The 13472-nt window shown below is 36.7% G+C and overlaps 2 protein-coding genes across 11 annotated transcripts in view; both read left to right on the top strand.

Moving 5' to 3' along the window:
* The first annotated feature begins 4951 nt into the window (after positions 1-4951).
* LOC120006546 lies at positions 4952-7353 on the top strand. Of its 2 annotated transcripts, none has more exons than XM_038856608.1 (3): positions 4952-5176; positions 5262-5542; positions 7145-7353. In XM_038856608.1, exons 1-3 carry the CDS (start codon positions 5009-5011, stop codon positions 7179-7181), a joined length of 486 nt encoding a protein of 161 aa, XP_038712536.1. In that variant the 5' UTR covers positions 4952-5008; the 3' UTR covers positions 7182-7353. The 2 variants fall into 2 exon arrangements, with proteins under 2 accessions (XP_038712536.1, XP_038712535.1); XM_038856607.1 differs by lacking the exon at positions 7145-7353 and adding an exon at positions 5977-6238 and having other exon boundaries at positions 4953-5176.
* A 3497-nt stretch (positions 7354-10850) lies between these two features.
* The window catches only part of LOC120005778, a 45431-nt gene continuing 42809 nt past the window's right edge, over positions 10851-13472 (top strand). For 3 of the 9 annotated variants that reach the window (XR_005469886.1, XR_005469887.1, XM_038855593.1), the window contains exons 1-3: positions 10855-11124; positions 11761-12815; positions 12924-13001. Coding sequence is in view for 4 of the 9 variants with exons in the window: in XM_038855598.1 (XP_038711526.1) it covers positions 12932-13087; positions 13236-13428 (349 nt within the window). In the remaining 5 variants the exon portion in view is untranslated. Of the gene's footprint in view, positions 11125-11760; positions 12816-12923; positions 13088-13235; positions 13429-13472 lie in introns of those variants that run through there. The other 6 variants (XM_038855594.1, XM_038855598.1, XM_038855597.1 and 3 more) reach the window with 6 other exon arrangements.

Raw genomic sequence — 13472 nt, 5'->3', positions numbered from 1 at the left:
CATAATTGTAGGAGCAGATTTCTACAATCGTTGAAAAATCAACTTTTCTTCCTATGGGATCCGTTTGCAACTTTAGATCCTGTAAGTTTCACAACAAGGCAAACCGTGAAAGCTCCTTAACCTGCTTGGGGGGTGCCGGTCGTGGAGGCTCCGACGATCAAGTTAGTACTTGTCGGAGATGGAAGACCAGCTATAGTCTTAGGTGTTTTGTCTGAATGGATATTTTGTAGAGTTGGTAGAAAGTGTTTTTTGTATTGTCTAGTTTGTTCAGAAAATGCTCGATCCCCCGCATATGAAAAGAGGGGGGTATTTATAGAGAACAAGGATCGACCTCTGGAATTGTGTGTACATTCCAGTTATACCATTGGACCAACTTGTATGAAAGAGGTGTATAAAAAGTCTACTATCCCGGTTGTGTCAGGGTAAGCGATAAAGTAACAATGTGTCATGATTAAGACAGGTGTCGATGAAAGTATGGAAGGATTGTAGGCGGTATTTAATGAATAGATACGTATATGAAAGAAAGTCATACCTAAGGATGTGAGCCAGTCACACCTATAAATATTGGCTGTAGATTAGACTGATAAAGACTGCTTTATGAGTGAGGTAGTCTGAGTAATGGCGCTCATATGTGCTGTCGCCATTAATATGTTCTGGCGACTGTACCCGGTCGCCAATACCTGCGGAAGTCTTGACACCTAGTTCCATCATGCCAAGGAAGGATCATAATAAAGTGACCAGTCTATAAAGCTATAAAGATCCTGTAGATAAGTGTCAGAGAATATGACAGTTTTGGTGTTAGAATACTGTTTATATTACTTAGCAATGATGTAAAGATTGTATATGGACCCAAAGATAGACTTTTGGGTTTGGGCCTAACTGTGATAATTAACCTGTGGACCTAGACAGTCCAGCTTGTCTTGTCGTTATGTGACCAGGTGGGGCCATACCATTTTTGACACCTACAATAATTAGAATTTAGACAAGAGAGTATGACAGATATTTATTTATTTTTTGGATGGTTGGAATTGGAACAAGTTCACGGAATCAAAATGGGAAGGTGGATCAAAGAAAGGTAGCTTGCTTCTCTCCTGGACCGATGGCGGCTTATGTAGTGGTCGGCCTCTCTAAAAAGAAATATCATAGTTTGTTGGTTCGAACTCATAACCTCTGACACCGTACACCCTAAAACTAGAGAAATAATTAATTAGATTATCATCAAGTGATTGTAAATGACAAACGCATTAACACGCATTTAGCTAATTACATAGCCTTTTAACCCATGTAGACTACTCCAAATAAATTTGTTTGACACGAGAGTTTAACTCATGACCTTTTATTTTTTTACCGAGAGTTTATATTGATAATTTACCACCAATTCAACCTCTTCGAGTTGTTGGTGTAAGATAGAGGACTCAAGAATTTGGGGTTTACAATGTAGGAAGAGATCTAATAAAACCATCTCTTTGATGAATTTCTTGTTATAAAAAAAACGTACACAATAAGTGAATATACTAAAAATAAACACGTAAGTAGAACATAAAAGACATTTAAAAAAGGTTAATGGTGACATATTGCGTGTTTGAATTATTGAAATTTAAAAAATGCATAAATAATTTGGAGTATTATACAAGCTACGAAGTTTGGACGAATGATTTAATAATTTTAAATAAGAAAAAAACAGTATTAAAATGGCGCGAAAAGCCGAACCATGGTCGGCATGAGCAGTTGGTAGGTGGTGCTGACCGTTGAATATTCAAAAATAATATTGCACAAAGGACAAGAATTTAGTTTAATCCCTCAATTGCCCTTGTTCCATGTGTTTGCTATGAATAACCAAATTTGTCCAACCCGAATTAAACCGAGTTTGGACGAACTTTATATGTCTGCAACTTGGATGATTGGAGAGGAACAACAATGCATAAAAGAGGGGGAAAAGACAAGTGAGGAACAAGTACGAGGAGAATGAGGCAGAGCGAGAGCCACCCAGGAGGGAAACAAAGTCCATTGCTAAACAGAGTATGAGCATTCTATTGCGTCTAAATTTAATGTCCAGAATCTTGAAGGCACGAGGTCAAAACAACTCTGTCTTGGTTGATCAACTTACTCAGGCACTACGGTTGGTTTGTTTTCCTTTCACAATGTAGTGGGTTTAGGCAGTTTGATTGAAATTGTCAAAATCAGTATTATTTTTAACAACTCATCATAAAGAAATGCAGAAAATATCAATGAAGTTAAATTGAGGAATTTGAATTTGCTGCTAATCTTCTTATTAGATGTACCCTATCATTTCACACAAGCCCAAGTCACCACTCCTCAAGCCCAGGCCCACTAACAAACCAACTCCCGCAGAGACCAAACTCCAAAGAGTTGAGGCCCATCCTTGCAAGGGTAAATTTATAATTGTACTAACCCAAGGGGTTGGTTTGGTGGTAAATTGTCATTATAACTACCTTTTGTCAAAAACAAAGGGATCATAAATTCAACAATAGTTTTAAAAAGGGTAATGCTATTTACCCCCACGGAGTGGGAAAAGTAATCCTGTTTTAAAAATCATACCATCCATCAAATCATGTGAGTAAGAGATTCAAAGTTTTTGAGGTTGAATTGATATGATAAAATGAACGTTGAACTATATATATGGTATGTAAATATAAGTGTGTATATATATATATATATTATACGTAACTCCAGAAGATAAACTTTCTCTTCAATAATTTAAAGGTTTCAATTTAAATATTATAATACGGGGGTTTGTTAGTTTGTCCCGAATAATTACAGAAACCTAGCCTTTTAGTTTTTTTTTAATACGAAAATGACATGTAATTCAGTTTGGTAGTCCATGAGAGCTCAACATGTTTATTACATTGATTTAATCAAATGAATAGTATTATTTTCACTCTTTTATCCCACAATTCATTGTCCAAAATTTATTATTTTAGTATAGATTCTATTGTTTTTTAAAGCATAGTCTAGAATTCATTGTTTTATTTTTGAATTCATTTGTTTTTAAAATTCCATTTAAAAAAACAATGAAATTAAGAAATTTCATTGAAAAAACAATGAAATTAAGATTTACCCAATAAAACTCATCGACAATGGATATTGTTAGAAAGAGTTTTTTGTGCTGATTCTAAATATGTAATTTTTTTTAAAAATCTAACATGTATTTTGAGAATTAAAAAGTTTTAAAACTTCGTTTAAGAGATTTGAACTCCCATAGGATACCATTATATGAGCTACCTAACACTACTATTTTTAATAAGCGAAAAAAATGTTCACCACACGACAGCAAAGGTGCACTGCTTATCCACTTAAAGACAAAAAAGGTAACTACTTTCGGGAGATAAACGGTTGAGTGCATAGGGGTCGGCATGCCTTGGCCAAGCCCCATTTTTAATAATCAGACTTCGGATCGGGCCCTCAAAATGAGGCTAAAGCTCGGCTCGGGCCTCAAACAACGGGCCTTTTGGCTGGGTCTAATTTTTGATTATTTGATATTTATATCGAATCATTTGAAGAAACCACTCCTTTCTTTCTCTACACAACAAGCACAAACGTATCCCCTGCCATGTGGATATTATTGCGTCTCAAGTCTGAAAGTCTAAGACGTCTCTCTCTCTCTCTCTCTCTCTACATATATATAAGGGTTAATTATATATAAATAGTTATAACGTAATTGCTTCATCAGTTCAATTCCTAATTTAGCAGAAGCCTCTAACCTAAGCTCTCGGGAAGAATCATGAATCGTCGTATCCTGTTGACAAGTCGTCTGCGGACCCAAAAATTAGCCACCGGGTGCAATGGAATCACGAAGCGGAGGTCTCTGCGTCTTCTTCCATGCCAGAGGAGTACAAGATTCGTGGGCGGAAGGCGTTCTAGACGCGTAAGGGAAGACCTGGAGAAATACGGTACGACTCTGGTTTCTTGATCCCTTACGTTTGAGTGCTCAATTTTGACACTGATCTTGAAAAAAAAATTCAGAATTGGAAATTTGTGGGAAGATTAGGGCAGAGATCTAGCGATTGAGGGAAGAGATGGCAGAGATTAGAGCAACCACAGTGTGTTGTCATTTGTTGGAAACAACATGGTGAAGGGAAGACGAGTGGCCTCCATGTTGGTTCTAACTCATGGCTCCACTTGTACTATACTAACGATTATATAAAAAATTCAAAAATAACCTTTCTTACACTAAAAATTAAAGCACATCCCAATATATTTTGTTGACATTAAAAAAGTTTACACTATTATAATTGTTCTTAGTGAGGAACACGTACAAGTGCATTAGAGTGTCATCACGTCAGCATGTCACATGGTGTGTTTGGACCACACAATAATTTCTAGGGAAGCACCAAAGATATGAAATACTTTGATAGGTAGAGACTCTTTAGTATTGGGGTATTGATAACATATGTTCAAAGTGTATATGTTAAGGATTCACTCTGACGTATTGGAGTATGTTATATCTGTTGAACAATTTTTCACCTAATTTTTTAAATTTAAAATACATGACTTTTTTCACATTTCAATATACCTTTTTCATTCTTCAACATGTGTCATTGGGCACACATCATCATTTCCCTTATTTATAACAAGAATCAACGATGAAGATTTTGTTTCTTGTGATGTGAACTTGAATTTTGATGAATATGAAAACTTTGAGAATTTTTACTTTTTTAATTTTATGAATATTGTGGCTTTGGTTTGGAATCGACGTTGATGAAGACAACTCATTTCAGTATCGGACGATGAAAAAGTAATTATTAATGGCATTAGGTTGGAAAGTGGGAATCCTTCCTGAATCGCGCGAGAGCAGACGCGCAATTGAGGTACATCGCACGATATCGATTCGAGTTCGCACGATTCTGTCTGTAAAACGACAAAAAATAAAGTAAACATATTCTAATATCTGACGTCTCTCTTTCCTTCTATAAAAACTAGTTAAAGAACGCAGTTTATTCATCAGTTCAATTTCTAATTTAGCAGAAGCCTCTAACCTAAGAGAATTATGAATCGTCGTATCTTGTTGACAAATCGTCTGTCGAAGCATAAAGTGGCCACCGGCTGCAATGGAATCACGAAACGGAGGACTCTGAGTCTTCTTCCATCCCAGAGGAATTCAAGAGTCGTGCGAAGAAGCCGCTCTGCGCTCGTAAGGAAAGCCAGGAGAATCACGGTATGAGTCTGGTTTCTTTTCTTTTATTTTTATTTTTAATTGAGTGCTCAATCTTGACAATTATTTTGAAAAAAAAAAATTTCAGAATAAGAAATTGGAGGCGAAGATAAGGGCAGGGATCAAGCGACTGAGGGGAGAGATGGCAGAAATTAGTGACGAGCAGAAGTCCATTAGAGAGGGGCAGAAACAAGTGAGGGAGAAATTTGAGAAGATCGAAGCAGAACGGGAGCAACTGTGGAAAGAAACTGAGCTCATAACAAAGCAGAATGCAGCCATACAAGTGCGTTTAGGTCTTATGTCTGGTATCGTGAAGGCAAGAGCTCAAAATGATTATGATTTGGCTGCTCAACTCACTCAGTCTCTCCGGTGAGCTTTCTCTCCCTCTCCCTCTTCATCTGTTATGTGTATGTAAATCTATATAAGCTGGCATGACCAAAACATCAATATTGTTATGCTATTATTGGAATAATAATAACTGGTTTAGTTCTAGAAACATAAATAAGGTTGCTAAATATTGCTTCTTACACAAAGTAAAGTAGAAGTAAACAAAACTCGCACAAAGTTGCTACAGGTGAGTGATGACAAGGATATAAAAGATATACTCAAACTTTATCCCACATTATATGTGTGGAGTGACTTGTTCGGTGGAATTGAACATCTTACCTCATCCAGCTCTACCACTAAGCCACATAATGTCCACCTGTATATTACAGCAAATAAAAAATTGAGAAGATTCATCCTTTACCAGCTTAATAATTTATGACACAATTAAAGCTAGTTTGTTTCTCTTTTGCTTTTAGTGATTTGATGGCTAAGCAGAATGAGGAAATGCATTGAAGAATTTTGTTGCAAAATACTGGATGTAACAAGGAGGATCTTCTACATGAACTGAAACCAATTCCAACTGTCTTCTGCTATCTTCTGCTTTCTTTCCTTTGTCATCTTTTTCCGTCGTTGTTAAGACGACGTGTTACCTATGTGAACCTATGTGACTCAAAGTAGTCTGCGTATATATTATTGGAACAATAAGTGGTTTTAAGAGTTTAGTTCTTGGAACATAAACAATGTTGCTGCACATTACTTCTTACACAAAGTAAAATAAAAGTAAACCAAACCTTCCCACAATAAGTGAGGATCATGACAGACACGATGTACGTAAACTTTTCAGCTAATATGTGGAGGGACTTGTTCCGAAGAATTGGACTTTTGACAAAGTAAATTAAAAGTATACGAAACCTTCCTACAATGAGTGAGGATCATGACATACACGATGTACGTAAACGTTATCTCATGTAATATGTGGAGGGATTTGTTCCAAAGAATTGGACTTCTAACAAAGTAAATTATCAGTAAACGAAACCTTCCCACAATGAGTGAGGATCACGACAAACACGATGTGCGTAAACGTTATCTCATGTAATATGTGGAGGGACTTGTTTTGAAGAATTGAACTTATGACTTTTAGGTTGTACTTGTGCAGCTCTACTACTGAGCCACATAATGTTTGCTCGTATATTACTTTTTAAACGACCGATAACAAAATTGAAAAGATTCATCGTTTACCAAATGAATGCGAGGAAAAAAAAAGCTTAATAGCTTCTGAGTGTAAGTTTTTTTTTCCTGATATAAACCTGGTTTTTCTTCATGTATACTTGAACATCAAGCACAAGCCTTTTAAGTGTGTATATATATATAAAAGTTAAGAATGATCGAACTTCAACTTCAATGTATCATGAATATAATTTAGAACTGATGATAGAAGAGCAGTTTGAATTTTGAATTGAACCCAACCGAATTAACTCTGCATTTGCGTGTATGTATAATTCTGATGGCATTGTAAAGATTTTTAAAGATAATGAAGGTGCATACGGGAACCTCTGGTGTTGATAGTGCTAAATCAGGTCACTTGTGGTTAATATCTCTTATAACACAATTAACACAGCTTGTTTGTTTCTCTTTTGGTTTTAGTGATTTAGTGGCTCCACAGAATGAGGAAATACATTGAAGAATTCTGCTGCATAATACTGGATGTAACAAGGAGGACCATCTTCATCAACTGAAATCAATTGTAACTTCCGGTGCTGTCAATCTTATGCTTTCTTTCCTTTGTTGTCTTCTTCTGTTGTTGTTAAGACGTTGTGTTACCTATATGACACATGGTAGTCTGCGTATCTATATGGCCGCCTGTTTTTGCCCTTGGCCTTGATAAATAAGTTTGACATCTCTTTCGAGTGTTTACATATACTTTCTTCGCCTTTTCTTTTCTTTTTTCTTTTTCTCTTTCTCCTTACTGTGCATGGTGTTTGAACCTTTTCTAACTTGAGATTTATTCTCTATGTGAGGGCAAATGCAATGGTGAAGTGGTATTGGGCCAACAAAGATGTTGTCTTTTGCTGATGTGGCTGTATTGTAAAATGTGTTTTGCTTATGTGGCTGTATTGGGATAAGTGTTTTGTTGATGTGGATGTATTGATATTTGATGTTTTGGTGTAGTTTTGTTGTGGATAATATGGAGGAACGGAATGTTGTTGGGTTGGGTGGAAAGAGAAAGTGTGTGAGAAGAAAAAGTGTATAGAAATTTGTGTTTTGCTGATGTGGCTGTATTAGAATACGTGTTTGACTTGACTTTTTATGTAATAGAGGTGGGACCGGGCCAACAAAAATATTGGCCCAGCAAATCAATTCCCATTGCATTTGCCCTGAGTCTCATTATTCTGGAGGCCACTAGCATATGATGTAATAAGCTGACTCTATATGGGCTTGACAATGGTGTTAGATGGTAAATATCCTCTTAAATTGAAATAGGATCTGAAGTTGAAGCAGTTCGAATGTATGCTGTCAGGAACCGGTTCATGGGTCGTAAAACTAGCTAGTCATCGAACTGCAGCAGGCTTAGTTTTTTTACTTGAATAGTGTGTCATTCAATATGCTACGCAGACCCTCTTGGTTTCTGATTTTCTGTTTTAGACAATAGACTCTGAATTCATCTGGCTTGGATGAAAATGCATGGTTTTTTGAACTTTAACATATCTACAAAAAATAGAATAAATCACTTCCAACAATGTCGGATTGTCGATACTTTTTCGATTTCATAGATATGGTTGGTGGTTGCGGCGGTTCGTTGATCGTGCATGAAGATTGCATTTAATTTTGTATATCCATTTGTATCCTATAACTTCTCTATCTAATGAAGGAAGTGTGGTTAAAAACATTACTGTAAGTGACACTTGATTATCTTTTTGTGGCGACTTTATGTTGCCTTATAAATTTTTTTTTTAAAAAAAGAAAAGACTTCCTATTAGTATTTTCCAAAAACCTATTCAAAAGTTAAAACAGCTCATTCATGATTTCAGTATGTCATTTCATTAATCGAGTATTTCTAGATCTTAGGTATTTCCTTCATAGATCACTGTCAGGCTTATGTTTGTGCTTGCTTCAGCTCTATGAGCTTTCTCGAGTGTTGACAAACAATGAAATAAATTGTCTATTTGATCTTGTTGCTTATTTTCTTTCCAATTCGTATGTAATTTATGTTTTATGTTTTTTCTGCCATAAACTAGTTTTTGTTCTTCGTTCCAGTGTATGCAAAAAAAAAAAAAAGGATTATGGATTGTCCTTCCAAAAAATAATGGATTATGGATTATATTTTCAAAAAAAATAGAATTTGGACTAAAAACAATGGATTCTGGATTGTGTTTCTAAAAAAGGGATTCTGGAATAAAATGATAAAATTGAAATTTTCACTCTGAATCATTGTGTCTTATGCATTCATCAACATATTTTATTTTTTTAAATACGAAAATTATAGTATATATTATGAAACTGACATATTAGAATATATTTTTAGCTGGTTAAAACAATGAAAGTGAGGTTTAAACTCTAAACTAGAGTATTTTATCCGTTCATGAACTAATTCTATTGTTTTTGAAAACATTGAAATAAGCGCAAACTGAGAAGAAATTCGATTGAATTAGTTATTCCATTGATTTTAATTAATGGAATTGGCTATCCCATTGATTTAAATTAATAGAATAGTCAATTCCACTGCTATTCCATTTATTTAAATAAGTGAATTATTCCATTGATATAAATGAGTGAAATTAGTTTTTATATTGAATCATAATAATTGCAAGCCAATAAAATGAGAACCATACTAGATAAAAAGGATCAATTGGAATTACAATGGCATCACTAGGAATTGACTATTCTTGTACCACTATTTTGTTCTTCAAATTTGCTAGATATTCCATACTAAATAAAAAGTTGAAAGTTAACTACAACATGACTCAAAGTTGCGGAGAACCATACAAATCCAAATATCCAATGACATTTGTCACACAGTAGTAACAATGCATGGATTCAGTAGTAACAATGCATGAAATCCGTATATGGAATCCAAAAGGTGGAAACAACCCCTCGTCTGCACTACTATTCCATTGATTTAAACCACCACCCAATCATGCACGATTTAATCTTCCTCAATCAATGACAAATACATATTCTCCCCCTTCTCTAATCTCTTCCCTATCCCCTTTTCTTTTCATTGGTAAAGTATCCATCTCATCTCATCTCATCAGCTTTATACCCTTCTCTCAATCCATAAACAAACAACCTCAGCTAATCGTACAAAGGGTAGCTTGTCTCGAGGTAGACTCTAATAATACATATTAAAGAACACCGAACAAAGACTAATCAGTAGTAGTCGACGAGAATGCTTGAAACCGTGAAATACATAATCGGCGCCGCAGAAGCAATGGTTATGGCTCTAAGTCCACTACAGAAAAAGTCACGGAACACTGTTGGGATCTCGCTGCTGCCGCTGGTGTTCTGGCGGTGCTGGAGTGCAGAATGGACCTTGCAATGTCCGACAACTTCGCTTTCGGCGCTGTGTGTGATTTAGATCTCTACAGCGATGAGAGAGAGGGAGAGAGTGTGACTGAGCAAGAGAGAGATTCCAGGGATTCAAAAAAGAGAGAAAGAGAGATAGATGGAAGAGATGGCCGGTGAGGGTGAGAATCGCTTGAGAGGAGAGAGAAGATTTTGGGTTTCAATTTTTACACCTAGACAAATAGACAATGACATGGATATGCCAGTTAGGTGCCATGTAGACACATGGTTGATGACGTTCCGAACGTGGTTTTAACACAGAGGCAGCTATAATTCCCAAAAAATTCATGTTGCGGGACAGATTCGTCTCTCAACTCACAGTGGCATCCATAATCCCAAAAAAATTCATGTTGCACTACAGTTTCATCTCTCAACAAAGTGGCATCCACAATCCCCAAAAAATTCCACCCAAAAAATTGTGGATCAATCTGCTTCAATTCCATGGAAATCGTTCAAATAAACCCAAAAGAAATAAATGAAATCGACAAGCATAAACAAGCTGAAGTCCGATCCACAAGTTTGCGGAAGCGGTGGAAGTTTAAAGACCTGTTGTCGGATTTCACGAACGAAACATTGGAAAGGGAGAGAGGAAGAGAAGGAGGAGAGGATTTTTGGTGGATTTCACTAGCGAATTGAAACACTGGAAAAGCATAGAGGAAGAGAACTGGAGGATATTTTGGCGGATTTTATGAACAAAAATTGACATTTCGCCTGATTAATCATTTATGTTTTTTTTTTTTTTTTTTTTTGAATTTTGAGCCGTCATTAGCAGCTTCGGTGTCTCAATTTCATTGGCCCGGGTGCACTACTTCAGATCATGCCACGTACCACCACAAAATAATTTCTCTTATATAAAGAGGCCATTTATCGGAAACAAAAGAATCTCTATGCCATTCTCTCTCACCTTCTCAAGATGAGATGGCAAAGGTGAGAGCAGAGCCAAGGGACGAGACCGACGGAGTTGGATTGATCTATATCGCACATAGCAGGGACGTCAATAAGCATGTAAACACCAGCACCCATCTGTTGCTTGATCTTATTCTTGCTGGGATCCTTACTGGGTATGTTTCTCCTGACTTTTCTGTTTGCGTATTTCTTTATTTACACTAATCATTTCTATGATTTTGATTGTGTAAGTTGAGTGTTTCTGTTTCAGAAGAACTTATGCTACTTTCTTGTCTGTATTGTCGCTGGTTAATTCGGGAATTTTTTTGGAAAAAATTCTGAAAATTATTTTGAATGACAAACATAATGCTAAAAACAAAGATCAAATTCAAAATGAAAAATGCATGACAATTCTAGATTGTTGGATATAAACTTAAAACGTTCAATTTTTTATTTTGATGAATTTTGTTTTTGTTTTGAACAAAGAAATCAAATATTGTTAGATTCATCATGCCAAATAATACACATTTATGATTATTATTTTTTTTTAGTTGTTGGATTCATCATGCCAAATACTACACATTTATCATTATTATTTTTTTTCAATTATTTGATTCGTCATGCCAAATATTACACATTTTTCAAAATTTTAAAAAAAAAATTTGGTGTTCTTTCATGGGTCTAACGCAATCCTACGGGAAGTGTTCTATAGCATGGAGCAAGTCTCTTGTAATTTGAGGATTCAAGGAAGACCAACACAATAAATACACCCACACATCTTCTGACTTTTGTTATACCATTGTGCTTTTCAGTGGCGGTGTTGGGGTGGAGAGACCTGAGCCAAAAAAGAGAGAGCATCCATATATGACGCGAGAGAGAGCATTCGAAGGGATGCTTGATTGTTTTTAATGCGGTTGCTCAATCGGGTTTGGTCTCTCGTTGGGCTATTGAAAATCTAAGAGAGGGGACGCACAATCAACTAGACGAGCTTAAGAGTTGGTCAATTTCAAAGATTAACAGACATCAAAATGTTTGGACGGATGTCTTTGTCAAATGAGCCGCTACCTTGAGACTTTCAGGTAGCATTCTCAGTCACCGATCGACTTCCAGAGTCGCAATATTGGTTGTATAGTGGGTGCGATCCCCCAGCTCATTGTTTTGGTCTGGCATGGTGTGGTATGTAGTTGGTGTTTCTTGTTTCTTTGTTTGCCATAAAAAAAAGAATGAAAAAAAGAAAAGAGAGAACATTCATATGTCCGATGGGGATAGGTTTGTTTGTATTGTTGTTCAGAGAAAGTAAAGAGATGCTTCCTTTAATTTGAATGATTCTTAATGATAATACTAAATAATATGAAGACAGGCAGGCAAGCCAGACGCTCTCTCTCTCTCTCGAAAGTCCAAAAGTTATTGGCTTCCTTTTTTTTTTTTTTTTTTTTTTCTTGTTCTTTAAATCGCGCGAACTCGAATCGTTCTCGCGCGATGATCGCCAGTTGTAGTGGTGGCACGTCCATTCTCGCGGGATCCTTTGTTTGTTGTTGTTTGTTGACTAGGGTGGATTCCAACTTCCACGTCCCCACCTTGTTTGTACGTCTGTTCTCGTGCGATGATCGCCAGTTGTAGTGGTGGCACGTCCGTTCTCGCGCGAGCCCGTTTGGTTAATCTTGCCTTGCAGTTTGAGGAAGCCGAGCCATTCACCATGGTTTCCGATGTCCTCCGCAACTGCCAAAAATAATTACAGCCCAGTTTTCCCCCCCCCCCCCCCCTCTATATAATAACCTCGTTTTCATTGCTCCGCTTCACTATCACTTCACACCGACTGACACATCGGTCTTTCTTGCCTAAATTTGTCTTGATCAAACTCTGCAAGGTATTCTTCCTTTCGATTTGTCAAATCTATCGATAGATTGGCTTCATTTTTTGTTCAAAAACAAACAACTACTATATTTGATTTTGTATTTTTGACTGCTGAAATTAGGGGAAATCATGGCACCAAAGCAGGACAAGGTTTCCATAATCAATCCCGTTGAGAAGAAGCCTCTCAGGTCATCATCGCGTAAGAGGACTCTCGAGGTAGATCTTGGGCTGCAGATGGCTGAAAAGAGTGCTCGCAGAGTCTCCTCCAAGAGTCTCAGTATTGAAGTACAATTCCGATGTTCACTCGGTTTGTTTGTATCGAATTGAAATCTCATTGATTGATTTGGGATTTGGGAATTTCTTAATGTATGCTTTACATACATGACCAAGCACTCGCAATCTCATCGATTGATTTGATTTGTTTACAAAACAGAAAGCATTGGTTGCTATGAAACGCCAGGACCGTCGCCTGGCAGAGATGAGAGCAAGACTTCGTTCCAAGGCGGAGTATCTAGACAAGGAGAAGGAGTGGAAGGAGGTGGCGGCAATGAAAGAGGAGAACAGGGTCATCAATGAGTGGCTGGCCACGGCACTCCCTAGTTTCCTCGTACGTCTTTCCCATTCATGTGTATATATAATTATTATGTTTTTTATTTTCGTTCCTACTAAT

This window comes from Tripterygium wilfordii, chromosome 9 (assembly GCF_013401445.1).
Source record: "Tripterygium wilfordii isolate XIE 37 chromosome 9, ASM1340144v1, whole genome shotgun sequence".
NCBI lineage: Eukaryota > Viridiplantae > Streptophyta > Magnoliopsida > Celastrales > Celastraceae > Tripterygium > Tripterygium wilfordii.
The sequence above is the reverse complement of the archived record's forward strand: the minus strand, read 5'-3'. Positions and strand labels throughout refer to the sequence as shown.